General features: G+C 44.5%; 1 protein-coding gene across 1 annotated transcript in view; it reads left to right on the forward strand.

The window, feature by feature from the left end:
• ENTPD1 (ectonucleoside triphosphate diphosphohydrolase 1) overlaps positions 1-20,615 on the forward strand; it is an 82,988-nt gene that overhangs the window by 47,619 nt on the left and 14,754 nt on the right. Inside the window, exons 2-7 of the mRNA XM_016220035.2 lie at positions 2,851-2,978; positions 12,940-13,057; positions 14,452-14,602; positions 16,858-17,017; positions 17,711-17,950; positions 19,148-19,405. Of these exons, the coding sequence (XP_016075521.2) occupies positions 2,851-2,978; positions 12,940-13,057; positions 14,452-14,602; positions 16,858-17,017; positions 17,711-17,950; positions 19,148-19,405 (1,055 nt within the window). The remainder of the gene's footprint in view (positions 1-2,850; positions 2,979-12,939; positions 13,058-14,451; positions 14,603-16,857; positions 17,018-17,710; positions 17,951-19,147; positions 19,406-20,615) is intronic.

Raw genomic sequence — 20,615 nt, forward strand, 5'->3', positions numbered from 1 at the left:
CCGTCTCAGCTCAAATGCCACCTTCTCAGAGGGGCGTTCCTGACCCTCGTTCCTCATCCTCAATTGAATCCTCCACCCCAACTCTACTGCAAGTCACTGTATATAACATTCGCTGGTTTTAATTTCTTCTTAGCACTTATAATGACCCGAAGTCACTTATGTACTACTTTCCTGATTGATCTATCTCGCCAACTAGATTGTGAATTCCAAAGAGTAGGGACCTTGTTGCTGTTTTTTTCATTGGATGCTAAGATTAGTGTCCGGATAGATGTGGAAGGGAAATGAGACGGCAAAATTGTCATACTTATGAAAACAGAAGAACTAAATAGGTAGACCATGTTGAACAGCTTAAGCATTCAGAATTCCACTACAGTAGAAACACTGCTGCAGTGTGCCACCACTGGGTATTAAAGTTGTAATTGTTCATCCAAAGCGTGTGCTTCGTATGAGATGTGTTTGTCAGTATCACAACTTTGGGAACCCTGAGGTAGGTAGTATTGAGGGGTCTCTTCCAGATTCCAGGGCCCTGGCATCAACCAGGACATTTCTGCCACACCAGTTGTATTATAATGTTTGGCTTCAAGGTATTAAAATCCTGACTCTAACTGAGTCTAAGCATAAGTTTTGTGGAAGGACTGGGTCAGGGCTGGTTGTTTTAGCAGCTCAAAATGCCATCAAGAACTCATTCTCTCCATCTCTGCTCTGCCATCATTTGATGTCATTTCATCCTAGCAGGACAACGTCTGAGGAAGAAGAATGCTTCCTTTCTTTTCCTAGACTTGCCCCAGCAGACTTCCTTCAGGGTCTCATGGGCCATTTTGGGGTATATACCCATTGCTGAGCCAATCACTGGTGAGGGAGTGAGATTATGCAGAGCAGTCAGGCTTGTCCCTGAGCTGGGGGTTGTATTCCATTCCCCTGACGGGTGTGGGTTGCTTGGAGTAGCAGTCATATGAACATAACTGAGGTTCCGTGGGAAGTGGAGAAGGTGGGCAGTGCTGTATACTTCATCTGTTGTTCCTTTGTTTGGAAGTAGGTAATGGTGGTGTTAAAAGTTCCCCCCAAAGTTCTATGCTGTTTTATCTGATGGGTAAGGACTGGTTCAAGATTCTAGAGGTTGACCTTGTGCACTGTTGGTGGGATTGCAAATTGGTGCAGCCACTATGGAAAATAGTATGGAGGTTCCTCAAAAAATTAAAAATAGAATTACTTTATGACCCAGCAATTCCACTTCTAGGTATTTATTGGAAGAAACCCAAAACATTAATTTGAAAAGATATGTGCACTCCCATGTTCATTGCAGCATTAATTACAATAGCCAAGATGTAGAGGCAACTTAAGTGCCCATCAATAGATGATTAGATAAAGATGTGGTACATAATACACGATGGAATATTGCTTGGCCATAAAAAGAGTGAAATCGTACCATTTGCCACAACACGGATGGACCTAGAGGGTATTATGCTAAGTGAAATAAGTCAGACAGAGACAAGACAAATACCATGTGATTTTACTTATACGTGAAATCTAATGAATAAAATAAATGAAAGAACAAAATGGAAACAGACAGATACAATGAACTGATGGATGAGAAGGGTGAAGGAATTAAGAAGTATAAATTGGTAGTTACAAAATAGTCACAGAGATGTAAAGTACAGCATAGGGAATATAGTCAATATATTGTAGTGACTATGTATGGTGCCAGGTGGGTACCTGAAATACTGGGGGGATCACTTTGTAAATTATATAGATGACTGACCACTAAGCTGTACACCTGAAACTAACATAAAATAATATTTAATGTCAATTGTATGGAAAGAAATGATTCTAGAGGTCGATGCAGACTGGAGACCCATGCAGTTATAATCCTTTGGGTTAAGTCCACGCCCCTGCTCAAGAGTTTGAGGAAGAGCGCCCATTTCAGTGCACCGAGGCTGCTGAGCAAGAGGGGAAGAGGGTGAGGAGACTCAGACTCTGTTTTCAGCTGTTTTAGTCCCATGCCCTGTCCTTAGGAACATGCGACCTATTCTGGAGATCCCATCTCAGTTCCGCATGTATCTTTATTACTTGATCCTAGCCTTCTTCCTAAAACCTAAGAAAAAAGTTTGGGGGTAGTTGGGGATTTGAGAGAGGAAGAGAGAGAGATGTCAGAGTGGAGGGAATGGGACAACCATTCTATTTCCTGTTCACCTGCACTACATGCTGTTCGTTCCAATCAAAGTACCTTTTGCCTTTTATAGAATTCTTCTGGAGCTTTTTCATGTCCCTTAACAAGGTGAGACTAAGAACAGAATAGGTAAGATAATGTGAATGATGAAATAATCAAAACCCCACAGCCCCTATACTATTACCAGTTAATATATAAATATGTTGAAATGCAAGGGGTATGTCAAGCCAGGAAATGACCTGGGGTTGTGGGACTTAGATGTTTGATGATGTATTCTAAGTACTTTTTCACATCTTAAACATTTGGTGGTAGATTTTAAAAGTGAAGAGGGCTCTCCTTGCTTTTTGTTATTTGTTACTTGTACCTTGATAGACTTACATGACCTACTAAACAATCTGCCAACTTGGGATTCTTCCCTCTCCTCATTCCACATCTGATTACAGAGCTAATTCTGCCCATTTTCCTTATGACAGCCACTATCTCAGTCTTGGCCCTCATCATATCACAGACAAGTCCTTTTGTGCTTGAATTATTACTCAATTACTTTGCAAGTGCTTCATGAAGATTCTTCTATCATCTTTGATGTCTCAAGATAGCTCTCACTAGACCGTACAGAAAAAGGAGAAAAAAATCGATGTTTGCTGATTTCTTGTTGATATTTTCTGTTCTGCTTTTGGTTTTAGGTCCTGGACTGAAGAGATTTTGTTCCAAAAATATACTGGTCATTGTTGGCTTCTCCTGTGTCATGGCTGTGATTGCTTTGATTGCTGTGGGGCTGACCCAGAACAAAGCATTGTCAAAAAATATTAAGGTAACTCAAATCTGTGTGTGTGTGTGTGTGTGTGTGTGTGTGTGTTTATGAGGGGCTCTGGGCAGGGTGAAAAGGTATATGACAGCATACAGGAGGAGATGAGGTTCTGGTAGCCCCAGAGCAAGCCACTTATTGGATTAGGAAAGTAAAATGGAAATGCATGCTCATCTGGAAGAGGGAATGCTATGAATAAATTGACGATGGAAAGATAACTGTCTTTATGATTGTTCGGCAAATTAGTTAAATAAATAACAGAAACAAAGACTTAATTCACCACACCCATATCTGTTTTATACTGTGCTGATATTCTACTGTCTAGTGCTATCTCTACTTCTTACTCATTGTTTCATTGTGGATGTGACACAACACTGTACCCTTTGTTCTTCTTACTCCATCAATATCACTGTCACCAAAATAATTGGAAAGCTCTGTATAAAGCACTTTGGAAGTCAAAGATTGTGGAGAAGACTTGTTTTTCATCTCCAAAATATCAAAGAACAGAGCAAAATAAAGTTTTTAAAAAAACCCAGAAAAACAAGTATCAGATATAGTAATTTCAAATGAATTGATGGATAGATAAATTTCTTGTGAAATTCCTACATTTGAAGAACTAGTTAATGTCATTAAAAATAATTAGGGTCATTAACTCTGCTGCAATTTATTTCTCCTTTTCAAATTCATCAAAGTTAAATTTCAAAAACATGAATATCTCACAAGTACCTTGCAATATGGTCAATATTTTGTTTAATCCATTAATTAGAAAGCATGTGGTAAATATAAATTTTCATTGTAAATACACCATTTTAATCTTTCATTGAAATTACAGTAAGTAAATCTATAAGGATATACCCAGAATATACTGATATTCTAATGAACATGTATGTTCATGTGGGTGGTGACACATCCAGAAATTAACTTGACCATGGAGGCCTTGGAATACATGTACAGAAATATGTTTTCTTGTGTTTGAAGATATTAAACTGTGAGCCTGGGAATATGGATGTATATGCCAGGCTGCTGAGACTTTTGCCACCTACCCAAATCACTTGCTGTAGAGCAGAGGCCTGCATGTTAGGTTGGCATCTGTTTGCCACACAAATTCAACTCAACTGGGACTGTGCACAGCAGCTCCTTTGTCAGCACAGAAGTCTGATACTATCTCATTGGCCATGGTCTCTTGCCTTTTAATGTTGAATGATCTTGGCTCTCTTGGCAAAACTTCACTCACAGTTGAAGCCTCATGGCATCTCAGTTCTGTTTTTTGTTTACCAGTTCCAAAAGTACATGATTGCCTTCTTGATTTGACCTTTTTACATGTTCTTTATTGCATCATTGTAGAGGGTTACTGCCTAGGAGGCAAAATCCATGACAGACTTGAGCTCTGTGTTCCTAATGAATACTTGTCATGGATGACCTTCTCTCATTCTCAGTGGTCATCTTAAAGTCTGTTATGATTCATGTTGTTGTGTTGGCCTGGCAAAATGGGGAAAGGTCTTTGGCATTCTTTGAATAAAATGTATAAGTATTTGAAGAGCTGACACTGGCATCTGAAGTGAATCTTTATAGCAATATAACTGGTTTATTTTGCTCAAAGATAATTTTATATATGCAAACTAGCCATTTGTTGATGTTATACAGTAATTTTAATAAGATTCCTGGCATATATTGAGGGCAAAAATATTTTGGGAACTTGTCTTTAGTGATCTCTTTAAGCCATGTATGCTGTCTAATTTGATAGCCACATGGAGCTCTTTTAATCCAAGTTAATTAAAATGAAATCAGATGAAAAATTTTGTTCTTCATTTGCACTAGCCACATTTCCAGTGCTCAACAGCCTCATGTGGCTGGTGACTACTGAACTAGACAACACAGACACAACATTCCCATTGTCGCAGGAAGTTCTATTGGACATTGCCGCTTTAGAACACTCTCTTTGATAGTATCTCTGAAATCATTCAAAACTAAGTTGGATGAAGAAGGTGCATGATAAACATGTTTAAAACCTAAAATTAGGAACAATAAATGAGACTGTTTCCTTGTGTCATTGGTCGATTAATACCATATATCATGAGCTACTAAATTGTTTTGAGTAGTTTTTTGGAATAAATGCATTTCCTTCCAAAAATGATGAATTAATGATAACACATTTAGATAGTTGTACCAGGTATATTTGTTTTAAAACACATCATCTCTTTAGCATCTCTTGATTCATTTGTTCACAAATTTATATATCAATAATTATTATTTAAATATTGAAGTATCTATGTCAGGCACTGGCTACATAATTGGGAAGCCAATAGAGCTACAACTGAGTTTACCATCTGGGAAAGGAAACACATTTAATAGATGACACAAATTATTAATTACAATTGTGATGAGTGCCACCAAATGAAAGTTTTGGGGACGAGGGAAATCTTCCCTGAAAAAAAATGACATTAATAATATCCGAAGGATGATTAGAAGTTAGCTGGGAAAGAAACCGGTAAAGAGCGTTCTAGGAAGAAAGAAAGCAAGCGCAAGAATCTCACAGCAGGAAAGTTGGATACCTACCAGAATTTAGTTGGAGAGCAAGAGTGGGTCATGTGTTGGATAAAGACGGTGAGGGAGGAGGTGTGGGCAGGGCCTTGCAAGTCAGGTTGAGTCTTTTAGTTTTAATCCTAAACCAATGGGAAGTCAATGACATGATCAGATTTGTGTTTTGAAAAGATCATTCTGGCTGCAGTGAATTAGGGGGAGGCCAAAGATCCTGGTTCCCCATTCTCACAGAACCTCCTCAGTTTCAACCTCCAGGTTGCAGAGTCTGGGAACTGACACTTTTGACAGGTATCCTCAGGCCATTAAAGTCTAGGGACCACTGTCCTGTAGCTAGCAGTGACCACTTAAAAAACAACATAGCCGTAATGAAGAATCATTAGCTGTACCACAGTGTCCCCTGAGAGAGTGCTTTTGTCCTGGTGAACCTGGGTGGGGAGGTAGCTTTGAGGTCTGCTTGGTTCACCACTTCCTTAAGTGCCTGCTCATCACAGAATCCTGGCAGTTAGCAAGTTGCCAGACATTCCTTTTAGCACAAACATTCCATACTCTGCCACACACGGAGTGCCGCAGGCTTCTCTCAGAGGCACCAGAAGGACCCAATACCAAACCACAGGCCTTCATTAAAAGCTGCTCACTTCTATGGAATGCGGGCTCAGGGACCAGAGGGCTTTGATTTCAGTCCCAGATCTGCTGCTTTCTAGCTATGAGACTTTGGGCAAGAAAATTCCTCTCTCTATACCTCAGTTTCCTGTGTGTAAAACGGAGATAGTACCTACTTTGAGGATGGCTGTGAGAAACAGTACCTGTGACTCACTTATCAGAGTGCCCAGCACATCAGAGGCCTTCGGGGGAGAGCAGCTGTCCACACTGCTTTGAGGGAGATGAGCTCTAGGCAAGGCCCTTACCTGTTAGTGTGTGATGGTCACTGAGTCAGCAGCCCCAGATGGCCAACTGCTGCTAAAGGGCGGTGGCCTGACCCCATGCATCTGCTTTTTTCACAAGTAGCTAAGGTACTATTCTTAATAGATATTTGTGGTTTTACCTTTTTTTGGAAAATTTGGAAGGATTTGCTCCAATTTCAATCTCAGATACTCCTGGAGAACATTATTTTCACTCCCCTGGATTTAATGTCTCACTTGAGAAACACCACCTGGAGATGGGGGTGGTGATGGCTTCACAACAATGTGAATGCACCTAATGCCACAGAAGTGTACACCTGTATGCTTTGAGTAGTTAAAACAGTACATTTTATGGTGTATTTTCCTACAATTAAAAAAATTTTAAAAGCCCTGGCTGAGTGGCTAAGTTGGCTGAGCATTGTCCTGTGCACTGAAAGGCCGCGGGTTCGAGTCCCAGTCAGGGCACATGCCCAGGTTTGGTTGGATCCCCCATCGGGGTGCATACAGGAGGCAGCCGATCGATTCTCTTTCTCTCTCTCTCCCTCTCCGCCTCCTCTAAAATCAGTAAAAACATATCCTGGGGTGAGAATCAAAAAGCAAAACAAAAGTGTGGTTTGTAGAGAAGGTCCAGTAGCTCCAGTTAAGGACAGAAGAGAGGAAGCAAACTCTGGCCTCTCCTCGCTCACAGGCCCGCCAGCACCGCTGCAGCTCGGGGACACCTGGTTTGTTTTATAGCGTCCTAGAGTCACAGTCAAAAGGAGCAGTTTTGTTTCTTCAAAAAGACTCACTGGGACAGACTGATGAGGTTTCTGAAGTAACCATTAAAGCTACAGGAACTTTTAACAAAGATTCAGAAGAACCAATTTTGTCTGAAGGGATCAAGGGTAGTTAGTTACCACACTGTTGTCTGTGTTACCTGGCTTATGGTTTTGGGGGGTTTGTTTTAGTCTCACCCGAGGATATCTTTGATTTTAGAGGGGCGGGGGTGGGAGAGGGAGAGAGAGAAACATCCATGTGAAAGAGAAACACTGACAGGTTGCCTTCCACACGTGCCCCGGTTGGGGATCGAGCCCGAAACCGAGGTATGTGCCCTGACTGAGAATTGAACCCAAAACCGTCTTGATGTGTGGGACTTTGCTCCAGCCAACTGAGCCACCTGGCTGAGGCTGGCTTATGGGTTTTTTGGGAGTGGTGGTGGAACTCAACCCTAATGGCACTACTTTTTGTTAGACTGTGAATATTAACTTCTTTCAGGACTGAAGAAATTTAGGAGCCCTGCAGTTCTAACCCCCTTCAATCATTCGTTTGATTCAACCGTTTTTGTTGAACTCCTCCTCTGTGCCCACAGAGAGGAGCATATACCGTGTGGGGGCTGCATATACCATGGTAAGCGAAGCAGACCCACCCTAATGCAGCTTCCAGCCTGCAGGGAAGACGGCATTAATCAAATAGCCACATGAGTAGGTAATTAGGGTAAGCTCTGGCTTCCGAGGAAAACTACAGGCACTCTGAGACATGGATTCGGAGGGTGGAATCTAATCTGAGAAGGTCAGAGAAGGTGGAGATTTCAGGGCGGAGGCTCTGGAAGAGAAGCCACGTGGCGCATGTGGAACTGAGAGCGGCCAGTGTGAGGGTGGCCGTTTTCTGAATGAGCAGATGCAGAAGAGACGGTTAACTATCCCACTTCTGCAAAGCCAGGAATAGAAGTAGGTCATCTGACGCTCCAGTTTTCTCTTTATCCCCACATCTAGGGAGATGTACCCAGAAGCCTGGGCCTATGATGTTAGCACGGGTAGAATTATTTCCATCCTAAGGAGGGGTCTGCCCCACCTCCATATGGCCTCCAGGCTCTGTGAGCTCAGGGTCTGTTGCCACCCACTTCTCCAGGTCTTCACCAAGCTCCCTACATTGGTGTCTCTCTGGACCAAGCAACGTCATTTCGACACTTTTTTCTCCCTAGACTACTGCTTCTGTTCACTCAGCAGAGCTTGTGAAGATCAGTTGTCATGGCTAAAATTATGTGCCTGATCAAAAACTAACTTAGGACAAAGTTGTATGCATAGTAAGAATGCAATGCTATAAAAATCACCATGCACTTTTAAAAGCCTGGAAGGAGCCCTGGCTGGTTTGCTCAGTGGTTAGAGCACTGGCTGGTGGACTGAAGGATTCTGCGTTTGATTCTGGCCAAGGGCACATCCCTGGGTTGCAGGCTCGATCCCAGCCCTGGGAGGCAGCCAATCGATGTGTCTCTCTCATACTGATGTTCCTCTCTCTCTCTCTCAATCTCCCCCCGCCCACTCTCTCTGAAAAGCGATGGAAAAAATATCCTCAGGTGAGGATTAAAATAATAATAAAAAGCCTGGAAGGAAATAATAACAATGATGTCTAGTTGGTGGAATCTTAAATGTCTTTTTCCTTTTCACTTCATTTTCTAGATGCTATTTGACAAACTTCTGTAGTCTTAAAATAGAAATGACATTGAAACAATAATATTAAGGAAATGTCAGATATCTTCCTCATTACTCAAGTCTTAGATTTTTCTTTAATGTGAAGGATATAGTCATAGAAGCTTTTAGAAATGTTTTAAATAGGAACTACAGAGAAACACTGGGTAGGGGTGAGAGCCTGGCAAGGCACAGCATTTCTCAAAGCATTTCTGTAGGGTAGAGATTATATTTGAAACAGAATTCTGCTGTCATTGAGTCTGGGGGATGCTGGCTTAGACAAAGTTAAGGCGGTTTCTCCGCTGTCAGACTTCCCTGAAGCATTCACTGCCTCTCAGGCTCTCTCCCGGGAAGGGGAGAGTGCATGCAGCACGCCCCAAACTTCTGGGAAGGTTTATTTGCCCAGATCCTTGCCGGCTTGGTGCTCTCTGGGATATGTGTTGGAAAATGCTGGAGTGGTGAAAGAGAAGAAAAGGTGGTGGCTCCCTGGGTTCTAGGTGGATCTGTTCAGGCATTAATTATCTGCTTCTGTTAGGCAAGTCTTTGAAGATTTCTGGACACAAGTTCTCATCTATAAAATAAGAAGATAGATGGAATGAACATCTAGCTCTTAAATGGACCAGGTGTGAAAAATGAGTGGATGTGCTGACAGTTTTGTAACCATGAGAGGAAAACTCCTAAAATGCTCAAACTGAGAATTGTCCATCAAACTTTACCTGTCCCGCAAGCAGCAAGCAATGTCAGTTTTTCACTGTGCAAAACATTTTAGAAAACAAAAACATTTGGCACAGTTCAGCAGGTCAGCATTCCAGTCTGCTGTAGACACAAGATGAAATGTCTTTAATTCCTGCTTTTAAAAAGTATGCCCTACCCTGTTCTCAAACACTTGCCAAACAGAATGGAGTAAAAGCTTTCATTTCTCAACCACCTCGCTGTAATGGGCCTGGAGAAACAGCAGAGAAGCAAGACTGGTTCCTTTTTTCTCCTGGAAGAGTGAAGTCAGAAAGTCCTGATTCCAGATAAAGGCTGCTTGCTGCTGCTGCCTCGCTAACTTTTATCATAATGCTGCTGTGGTTGGAACATTTTCTGGCAGGAAGAATTCAGGGGCCCTGCTGGGAACAACAGAACTCTGTCCTGTGTAACCCCTGGTCCTCCTCCTCCACCCCAGGAGGTTTCTCACAGATCTAAAGGCCCCAGGCGGCTCAGTCAGACCCCTCTCAGCCCACAGAGGTCACTGCCTAAGCAAGCTCTTGGTTTCCCCTTGCTGCAAGCCTAGCCGCAGGGGAGCCTGTCCAGCTTGCTGCCTTGCAATGCCCCAAGCAAGTACTGCACAGGCCCTTTCTTTATAAGGGCATAATGCTAACTGCCACAGGGAACCCTGTGTAACAAGGCAGAGAGTGTTGTGCAGGTTATGGAGGTCAAGGACCCTCACTCTCACAGCGAGGATACTCCCTGGTCTGGGGTTAAACAGAGTAAAACTTGACATCTCAATAGACTCTACTGTTAGCTATTCTCAGTGGTCCAGGGAGGTCCTGAGCCCGCATTCTTGTATTTTTTTTCTCCCTGGAACTTCTTAGGGTTTTAGCATGTGATAAGATAGTATTAGGTGATATATATATATAACTGCTGAATTAAGCATTCTTTTTTTTTTGGTCACCTGGATACCTCAGAGATTTCAGGCTAACTGGAAAGCACAAAGAAGTATGAGCTTATATAGAACAAAAATGCCCAGCCTTAATTTTTAAAGAGCTTCCTATGAAAGCCCTTTAAATATAACCTTGAAAGGATGGCATCAAGCACATGGAAGCGGAAAGATAAAGGAACACTGGGATGCTGTAAGGTGGTTTGCAACTGTCAGCCCTATTCTCAGCATGACTTGTACTTAGGACTCCATAGAATTGTTACTGCAAACCGGGACTGGAGAGGGTCTGCCTCAGGCCGGCCGGCAGCGTGTGGGTTCTTCCTGCAGGAAAGATTTCACAGCACAAGCCCTGGCGATTTTGAGAGGATGTTTGTTACAGCTGGGACAGTGAAACAAGAAGGGCCCAGGATAGAAGAAGCCACAGGAGGGAGCCTAAGCGGGGCTGCTTTGGCTCCCTAGAAATGTTATGGGAGAGAAGTGAGCCAAGGGGGCTGCTGTCAGCTCAGTGGAGAGTCAGAGAAAAGGGGGCCTTGGAGACAGGTGCAGGGGGCTTAGCCCGGGATGAGCTGCTCCCCTGCTTGCAAGCCTTGTGGGAACCGTTAGAGTTCAGGAGATGCACGCCTGGGAGGGAAGAAGGGGGCTGCTCCCAGGAGGGAGAAGCGGGATTCAGCATCATGGGGGGGGGATGCAGCCACACTTGGAGGTGCACAGCTCAAATGAGCAGCGAAGTGTGATGAGGGCAGTTAGCTCAAGCGTGAGGCGCGCTTCCTCCGTTTCTCTTCCTTTTGCCCCCCCTCCCCCGTTTACTTTCCTCCATTTTTCTCTCCGGGGGAGGGATGGTGAATGAAAAGTACTTGTGCCCCTCAAAAGCCTATGGTACACATCATTATTCAATCAGGGCATTTTTTCCTGATTAACCCCGGGGGTGTAACCAGAGGTGAATATTAATTGATGAGAAGGGGCATTCCTCAGTCTAGTCCTGGGCAAACGCCCCGGAGCAATGAGCGCTCACTCCGCAAAGCGAAATGTGCAAGAATGCTCCTGGCAGCATATTCCCAACAGTCCCAAGCTGGCAACAACCCAAATGCCCGTCAACAGGAGAGCGGATAAAAGACATAGGATATGCGGATAATGGAAAACTCTGCAAAATGAAAAGGGAACCACTGATACGCACAGTTTGAGTGAATCTTAGAGACAGTGTAGAGTGAAAGAAATTGGACATAAGGCAGGCACACTATGTAAGTCCATTTACTGCAGGTCGAAAAACAGGCAAAACTCACCCCTGGTGACGAAGTCAAGACAGTGGTTACCCGTGGGACACTGACAGGGGCACCAGGAAGCCTTCTGGGGACTAGGAAATGGTCTGTATCCTGACCTTGATGGTGGTTTACGTGGATGTGCACAGATGCAGACATTCACTGGGATTCACAGCTGGGATTCGCATACTTTGCTATAGTTTCCTTCATTAGAGGTTCTTAAAAGGGGGCACTGATACGGAAGCTGCTGTCCAGCCCTTGCTCCTGTATTTCTCTGTCTACAGAACATAAGCTCTTGACTGATTCGAGTCCAAGCTCTGTCACCCGTTAGCTGTGTCTCTTGAGTAAATTACGTAACCTCTTTGCACTTTAGTTTTTCACCTTTGCAGAGGGGATAAAAATAGTACCTAATTTACTACTAGGGTTAAGTCAGGTAATTCTTATAAAATGCTTCATGCAACACCTGCTGGTGCATTGAACATACTCGTGAAACGTGGGGTGGGACTTCGTTCTCCCCATTCTCTGACCGTCTAGTCCTTACTCATGCTGTCTCCCCGACATCCTTTCTTCCTTTCATCTCCCCCAACTCTTAAGAGCCCCAAACATGAAGTTAAAGTACATATCTCTTAAAATGTATCAAATACAGCTTATAGTTAATTCGTAATAAAAAAGCAAGCACATTTAGTATTTTCCATGTCTCTCTTCCAAAGGCCGGACCGCATACCAGAACCCTTAAATTACACATCTGGGTGGTGGGACATCCTCGGCCTTTGAAGCTCTCCAGGTGATTCTGATCATTTTGCTATGCATACAAGGTTGGGAACTACTGAATCAGTGGCTTTCTATTTCCTCCCTGTTGTCTCCACACTTTGGCATATGGTTCAGGATCTTGGCTGCACATTAGAACCACCCGAGAAGCTTCTAGACAATGCTGACGCTCAGGCCCCACCCTGGTCAGGCCTGGGTATGTCTAATGTGGAGCCAGCAGTGAGAGCCACTGTGCTGGAGCGACGCGAGTTCTGGTAGGTCTTGTGATCGGGGCAACTCCAGGCAATGCCCCACTCTTGAATTAAAGTACTTTCTCCTCATGTGTTCGAAAACTCTCGTCTTTGTCTTTTTTCTGTGGCAAGCTGAATACGGAGGACACTGTGATGCTGATAAATTCTCGGTTTGTTTTCCCCTCAGTATGGGATTGTGCTGGACGCCGGCTCTTCTCACACGACTCTGTATACCTATATGTGGCCGGCAGAAAAGGAGAACGACACAGGGGTGGTGAATCAGATAGGACAGTGCCAGGTAAAAGGTAAGATGAAGAAGGGGGGCGCGGTGGGACATGAGGTGTACGTGGCAAGGGGAACACATGAAGAGAGGCAAGTCAAGTGAAGAACACAGTGGGGCTGCTGCTGCTATTTTATCACTGTCATGGAAATAATACTGAAATCAGTCCTTGATGATTGAGCCCTTGCAGCATAAACAAACCTAAAAATAAATGAGTAGTACTTCCGGCCATCAACAGGACACTTCTGTGTGCCACGCACCAACCTAAGTACTGAAAATGTGATTTCACCTTCACGCTCTCTCGGTGAGGTATGCACCCTTACTCCCAGTTTTAAAAATGAGGGCACTGAGGTTTATAGATGTCATGCCACGTGTTCCAGGTTACTTGCACTAGTAAGTGATGGAACTGGGACGCAGATGGAGGTCTGCCCAACTTCAAACCCATGTCTCAGCCACTGGTTCTTAAATGTGAACCACCTGGAGGGTTTGTTAAAGCTCAGTTGCTGGGCCCCACCCATTCTTGAAGGCCAGACTTTTTGTATTAAAACAATTAGCTGATAACTTAGAGCTGATTTTCTGATGACAGCTAAGTAACCAGGCTGTTTAAAAACCTGTGAATGATATGGATAGCGTATCTGGATACTTATCTTTAAACCAAATTTTATAATCTCTAGGAAGCACTGACAGTGTGGATGTTTATCTTAAAGTGAACTGAAATTGCCAACTTCAAGAAGCTTAAAGAATCTTGGCTCTAATCCTGTCCATAGCAACAATTAATTTTGCTCTACAACTGGAAAAACAGTATTATCACGGAGGCAGGGTATCAGAGTGGAAAATCACTGAGGAGACATGGATGCTATTCCTGTTTCTCCTAACAGAAAGAAACTCTGCTTCAGAAATTTTAGGGGTATAGTTATGATCACAAACTAGCTATGATTACGTAGCTAGTTAGTAGCAGTTCCTATCTTTTCAGTAAAAGCCAATGTGTCTGGTGCTTGTTTTAATTTTTGTTTTAAATGTCATCTTTATCCTTTTAAATCTTCTAGAATTAGTGTTGTTAATTACAGTTTCGTGGAAGAAACGTGAAAAAGTAGCTGTATAGAGTAGCTATCTATAAGATTCCCATTAAAATCAACCTGTTAGGAAGGCTATGCAATTGAATGTGAAAGTTGCACCACCCGGTGGCAAAAATTTTGAACAGCAGACAGACCCAGCCAGAGGTCTGAAAACAAGTCCCTACCAAGGCTGGGCTGGTTCAATGAGTTAACCCCTCTCAGTAAAGCAAACTAATATATATCACACCAAGAAATTCTCTTCTTGAATTTTATCAGAAAACACCAGTATTTTGCTCTAATATTGTCAAGGTATGTTCTATACTTAAAAAAAAAAAATGTCATCTGCTTCTACATCTTTTCCTAGGTCCTGGAATCTCAAAATATGCTTATAAACCACATGAATTAAGCATTTATTTGACTGAATGCATGGAAAAAGCCAGGCAAATGATTCCAATCTCCCGGTACCACGAGACACCCCTTTACCTGGGAGCTACGGCAGGCATGCGGCTGCTCAGGTACAGCAACACATAGGGACCAAGAGCAGGGGGAGTTAGGTTTGCAGAGCAAGGAGCCTCTGAAATTACGGGAGACTGCCACACTTCCCTAACGCCTACGGTTCTAAATATCCCGAATCTCAGTAAGTGGGGAAAGCTCCCAGACTCTTAGGATGTGTAACTTTGGAGGTTTAAGTATGATGTTTGTTTTTAAAAAAATTTTTTTTTTTAATCCTCACCTGAGGATATTTTTTCCATTGCTTTTCAGAGAGAGTGGAAGGGGGGGGGAGAGAGAGAGAGAGAAAGAGAGAGAGAGAAACATCAGGGTGAGAGGGACACACCGATTGGCTGCCTCCAGCACGTGCCCTGACCAAGCTGGGGATCAAGCCTGCAACCTGGGTGCGTGCCCTCGGCTGGAATAGAATGGGGACCCATCAGTCTGCAGGCTAATGCTCTAACCACTGAGCCAAACCAGCCAGGGCTAAGTGTGTTTCTAAAAAATCCCTCTTGCTCTTCTCCCCACAGGAAATTCAAGAGGGTGGGGGCACAAAGAGGCACAGATTGAGCCTGTATACTCTGGGATTTGGGGCTACAGATTTAGCCATTCAGTCTCCGGGAGGGGGAAGACCCAAGGAGAGTCACATGTCCCAACACACAAATAATCACAACTAGCACATCTTCATTGGTCACCACTTAGTATTTGTGTGCATTATTTTTTTGTTCGTTCATTCATTCATTCACTCATTCATTCACTCATTTATTCACTCATGCAGCATGTATTGACTGCCTACTCTGTCCCAGGATATGGAGGGAAGTAGGTAACTTCAGCCCTCAAGGAGATCAGAGTTTCAATACAGGGTGATCAGTTCTTTACTAGAAGGCTGCTCAGAGCTGCTACAGGAGCACCCTTTGCCCTGTGCAGAATGGGAGCAGGTCAGGCGGATTTACCAGAGGAGAGGGCATGTGCGCTGAATCATGAAGGATGAGTTGGGGGGGGGGCGAGGGCACCACAGGCAGAGCAGACGTTGTACATTCCATAACCTATGTTTATTTGGTATCTGTTATGGGTCAGGCACTATTCTAAGTGCTGGGGATACAGATACTCCTTTCTGGAGCTTGTGTTCTCATAGATGTGCGAAGGCAGAAACGTGTGAGAGACCAGGGCATGTTCAGAGGACTATAAATAGATAGAACATAGGGTGCAGATAGTAAAATAATAATAGTAGTAATAATATTAGCAGCTTATGTTTATTGAGCCCTTTCTATGTTGTTATCACTGTGCTTTAATCATAATAACTCTATGAAGTTATTAACTATTCTTAACCAGATAAGGAAGCTGTGACTTACAGATGTTAAGTAAGTTACCCAGGGTCACACCTGATAAATGGTAGAGCCAGGATTCTGGTGGGATTCTGAGAAGGCAGGGTCCGCACCACATAGTGCCTTGTAGGGCAAGCTGGGGGGTTGGAGTTTATTTGGGAGATAATGGGAAGCCATTAAGTGATGTTACACAACTGGTGCCACTGGCAGAGAAGGTGGGCCGGAGGGAAGGAAAACTAGAGACATGGGGGCTGTTGGTAGGGTATGGAAGTCATACAGGTGAGAGATTACAGGATGCCAGCTGGAAGGCAGCATCCTCTGACCCAGAGGCTCTCAATGTTGAACAGTCTACATCTTGGAAGCAATTGCATCCCATCTTCATTATGATAATCCTGGAAGATTCCTCCTTTAGGTCTCAAGGTCTCAGACAGACCCAGGAACTGAGGCACAATATAAGGAAGATTTTTTCCCTCAGTCTGGCACCACTGGGGGTTGGGTATCTGTCCCAGGACACTGGCCACCTGGTATCTACTACAGCCCTATTAAGAATCTCAAGCAGGGCCTGAGTATGTGACCGGCTAGCAGCCACCAGCAATAATAATGTGGCAACTTTAGCTCCAGGAGTGGTGATCAAACAATACCCAGCTACCACCACCACAGTAATTAAAATTACTTTGATAAGTTTTTGGAGCCAGGAAACAACAAACATGGTATTTTAGGAAGATGAACCTATTCAGGGATTGGAAGGATTTGGATTTAGAGACGGGACAAAAGGTAGTTCGGCCTCACCCAAAAGGAGGGCCCCTCAGGCAGCCATGTGTGAGTATTTCCATCTCTTTGCTTATTCCAGTGAGTTATCATTCACTTCCTGGGAGAACTGACTGGAAGCTGTGGCTGAAATGGGTAGTTGCAGTTACTAAAACAAAACCGGTAACCACAGCTCTTCCTTTGTGTAGACTTAAAAACCCAAATTTGGCGGAGAAGGTCCTGACTAAGGTGACAGAGATCCTCGAAAACTACCCCTTTGACTTCAAGGGTGCCAGAATCATCACGGGCATAGAGGAAGGCGCCTATGGCTGGATTACTATCAACTACCTGCTGGGGAAATTCACGAAGGTGATTATGTCACAGCACCCATGGAGTGGCTCCCTAGGGGCCAAGGCCATTGCTGTCTCAGGCAGTACTTGGATTGCCTGCCAGAGTGAATGATGGATGAATGAACACATTAATTTACCCCCACATTTACAAGGGTGGCCGGAAGTACAATTCTCTTACAAGAACTTTTACTATTGGAGAGTAAGGAAGCCATCGCTCACTGTAGAGAGACATAACAATCTACCATTAAAAATAAGAATAACTAATATTTGCCCAGTGCTGTGCATCTTGTGCTATGTTAAGCACTTTCCATGCACTTACTGTATGATTTAATCTTCAAAACAACCATATGAGGTGCTCTCTCATTTTAGAGCCCCAAATTGAGGCCTAGAGGAGGTTAATTATTCTGCTCGAGGTTACACAGCTAATGAGCAAATAAGCGAGGACTTGTCCTTGAGTCTTTCCAGCCCCACATCCCTCGTTCATAAACACTGACTGTACTTACTGCTTCTACACTGCTGCACCTGAGCTCTGTCCTTGAAACCCCTCTTTCCTTACTGTTGATCTGATGTGGACTCGGGAACCTCCAATGAGCTTTGTGCCACCCTTCTGCCCCTGTTCCTTCACTTTAGGAAGTTCCTGAGTCCAAGAAATAGTGTGAAAGAGGGGGTGCCCACAGATTTCTACCACTGGTAACTGTATACTCTCTTTCAGACAATAACGTGGTTCAGCCTGTTGCCAAATGAAAGCACTAGCCAGGAAACTTATGGGGCTTTGGACCTGGGGGGAGCCTCGACACAAATCACTTTTGTGCCCGAAAACCAGACGATTGAGTCTCCAGACAATGCTCTGTTCTTCCGCCTGTATGGCAGGGACTACAACGTGTACACACACAGCTTCTTGTGCTACGGGAAGGACCAAGCGCTCTTGAGAAAACTCGCCAAGGACCTTTGGGCAAGTATAACTCGATCCACACCTGTCTTCCCCACCTCTGCGCCCGGCCCCCACATCCTGTTTCCCTTTCCACTTCTGCAGTGGATCTGAAGTGGGTCACTCTCCTTTCCACACCTCTTCAGGCAGGACATCTAAGTCCATCTGGTAGACTAGACATGTGAACCGTTCCCTCCAGACATCACCTCCTATATTTGTTTACTACACTATCTCCAAGGACACAACTCAGATCCTTTCTTGGGAAATAACTTCTCAGCCCTGTGGGGTTGACAATAAAAACTACATGCTAGGGTATCAGAGTCGGGGAGGGCTGTGCAGTTTCTAACCTCTTTACCACTTTTTAACTTCCATCTCCTATACACCGAAGAAAACAGGGTTGTTGGAAATAACCCGGAGAGGAGGAGGGAAAAATGCTTCAGGGAAAACACAAGAGTTTCTGGATCAACACTTCCTATCTTGTCCCCAGACACTTTCTGCATTTTGAAGGCAAGGAAAATGAAACATCCTTGCAATTATGCGAGTACCAGGCACACCCTGATAAACAAACACAGAGCAAGGACGTCATATCCAGCTGTTCCCTGTCTCCACTAAAACAGTTTCTGCTTGCCTCCGAAGTTCACTCTCAGGTTCTCAGGAGCATTGCCCATAAGACGACTTCCACAGGAGTAGGGGCTGAGAGAGACGCCTGCTGAGCACCAAAGCTCCATTCAGCCTCTGATCCACAGCAGTCCCCTTCTCTTGAGGGTTAAAGGCCATTCTGATACCCCCGCCTTAAATAATCTGAGGCACCCCCGGCTCTTGGAGCTTCTGATTCTTTGCTTGGGAGTGGGGGCGGGGGTGGGGGGTGTAGGCTGGCTCCTGGAGTCCTGCCCCAGGCTCAGAACTTTGAGTCTCTGCTTCTGACCTATGTGATTAGAACCGAGTACAAGTAGACATTCCAAATCAATGGCACTTCTGGGCCCAGCGTGGACTATATTTGCTTTCTATGAACAGAGAAAGTTTATTTGCAACTGATACCACTTCTGGTGCCTTGATACAAATCTGACTATTCCCAAAGCTGAAAAAGGCAGGACAGAGGCCCACTGATGCCAATGCTGAGTGCTGGGATATTGTCCAGTTCCCAACATTAATGAAGTCAGACTGGTGCTTTTGTACCCAAAGCATTTGCACATGACCCGTTCAAGTGATTTTTCCATTCAGGGTACAAACGGAATCATCAGTGACTCATGTTTTAACCGTGGATACAGCAGGGTAGTGAACATAAGTGACCTTTACAACAGCCCCTGCACCAAGGAAAAACAGCCGGTTCTCCCATCCCAAAAGTTGCAAATCCACGGCGCTGGAAACTATCAGGAATGTCAGAAAAGTGTCCTTAGACTCTTCAACGTCAGTTACTGCTCTTACTCCAGCTGTGCCTTCAATAATGTTTTCTTGCCGAAACTTCAAGGACATTTTGGGGTAAGTCTGTGAAATGATAAGGTAAATTGGTTAGGATGATTTGGGCTGCAAGTTATAGAATATGTGACCACAGAGAGTGGCCTGATAACATGAGGGCTGGGGATCAGCTTTCCATGACCTCCTGTGGAGCTCGGGTGGCAGCCACTGCTGGCAGCATCATGTCTTCACGTGTAAAGCCAAAGCAGGAAAGAAGGAGGTTCCTCCTGCAGACACCTTCAGTTTGCAGAAGCGCCAACAAACATCTTTAGAGTTGCCATTGGCCAGAGTTTAGTGAAATACACACCTCTAAACCAATCTACGGTAAAGGGGAACAGGTGGCCATGGTGGGTTTAGTCGGATCCGTTCTCATCCTCTGGAACCGGGGAGCCTTTCCTGAGCACACCGCTTTCCGCGTGCTGGCTGACACTAGGAGCCTGTCAGCCAGGAGGAGGGAGCTGGCTGCCGGGCCGGCCCCCAGTAGGATCTGCCCTAGGTGCCTTCCCGGATGTCACAGAAGGAGCAGCGGCGGTCGGATGTCTTGGCTAAGGTTTTCCTCTATAAAGACATTTAGGAAGTAGAAACTCAGAAACCCCAAGGAAACACTGAAGGTAATAGATTCATTTTCATTACATTTTGAGGACTCGGGGGACTATTTGAATCCCAACTCCAAATTCCTTCTTTTCTTAACTACTCCCAAATAAGATAAAATATTCGAGCAGAGGTAAAGGAGGTGCCCCCTGATCTACTCATTATTCAAATGTCATATTTTGGTCCTGGAGACCAAACATAATCAGGGTACAGTCCTATATTGCAAAATTGCTGCCATCAATCACGTGACAGCCATTGGCCAGGCACTATGTACGAAATATCTCACCCACACTTAAGATATCACTCACAGAAGCAGGGGCTTTTGTCTGCTTTCACACTCTTTCTAACTTTTCCAGAAAAACAGGTCAACATGTGAGGAGGGAGGTTTAACTCTCCTCCAGGACCCCAGCCGGAGAATTTCTCCCAAGGTCTCTTGGCCCGGCCCAGTGTCGGAGAAAGAGCTCTCTGGAGAGAGCACAGGCCCTATAGCAGTCACACCTGGCTTTAATCCCCGCTTTGCCACTTGTGAACTCTGAGCGCTTCATCCTTTGGCCCTTGGGAAAAGGACCATGGGCAAGGTAACCTGCGCTTACCTTCACCAGGGCCCAGACCACAGCTCCCCTCCCCTCAAGGTTCCCGAGGG

This window comes from Miniopterus natalensis, chromosome 14, assembly GCF_054644295.1.
Source record: "Miniopterus natalensis isolate mMinNat1 chromosome 14, mMinNat1.hap1, whole genome shotgun sequence".
In the NCBI taxonomy this organism is placed as follows: Eukaryota; Metazoa; Chordata; class Mammalia; order Chiroptera; family Miniopteridae; genus Miniopterus; species Miniopterus natalensis.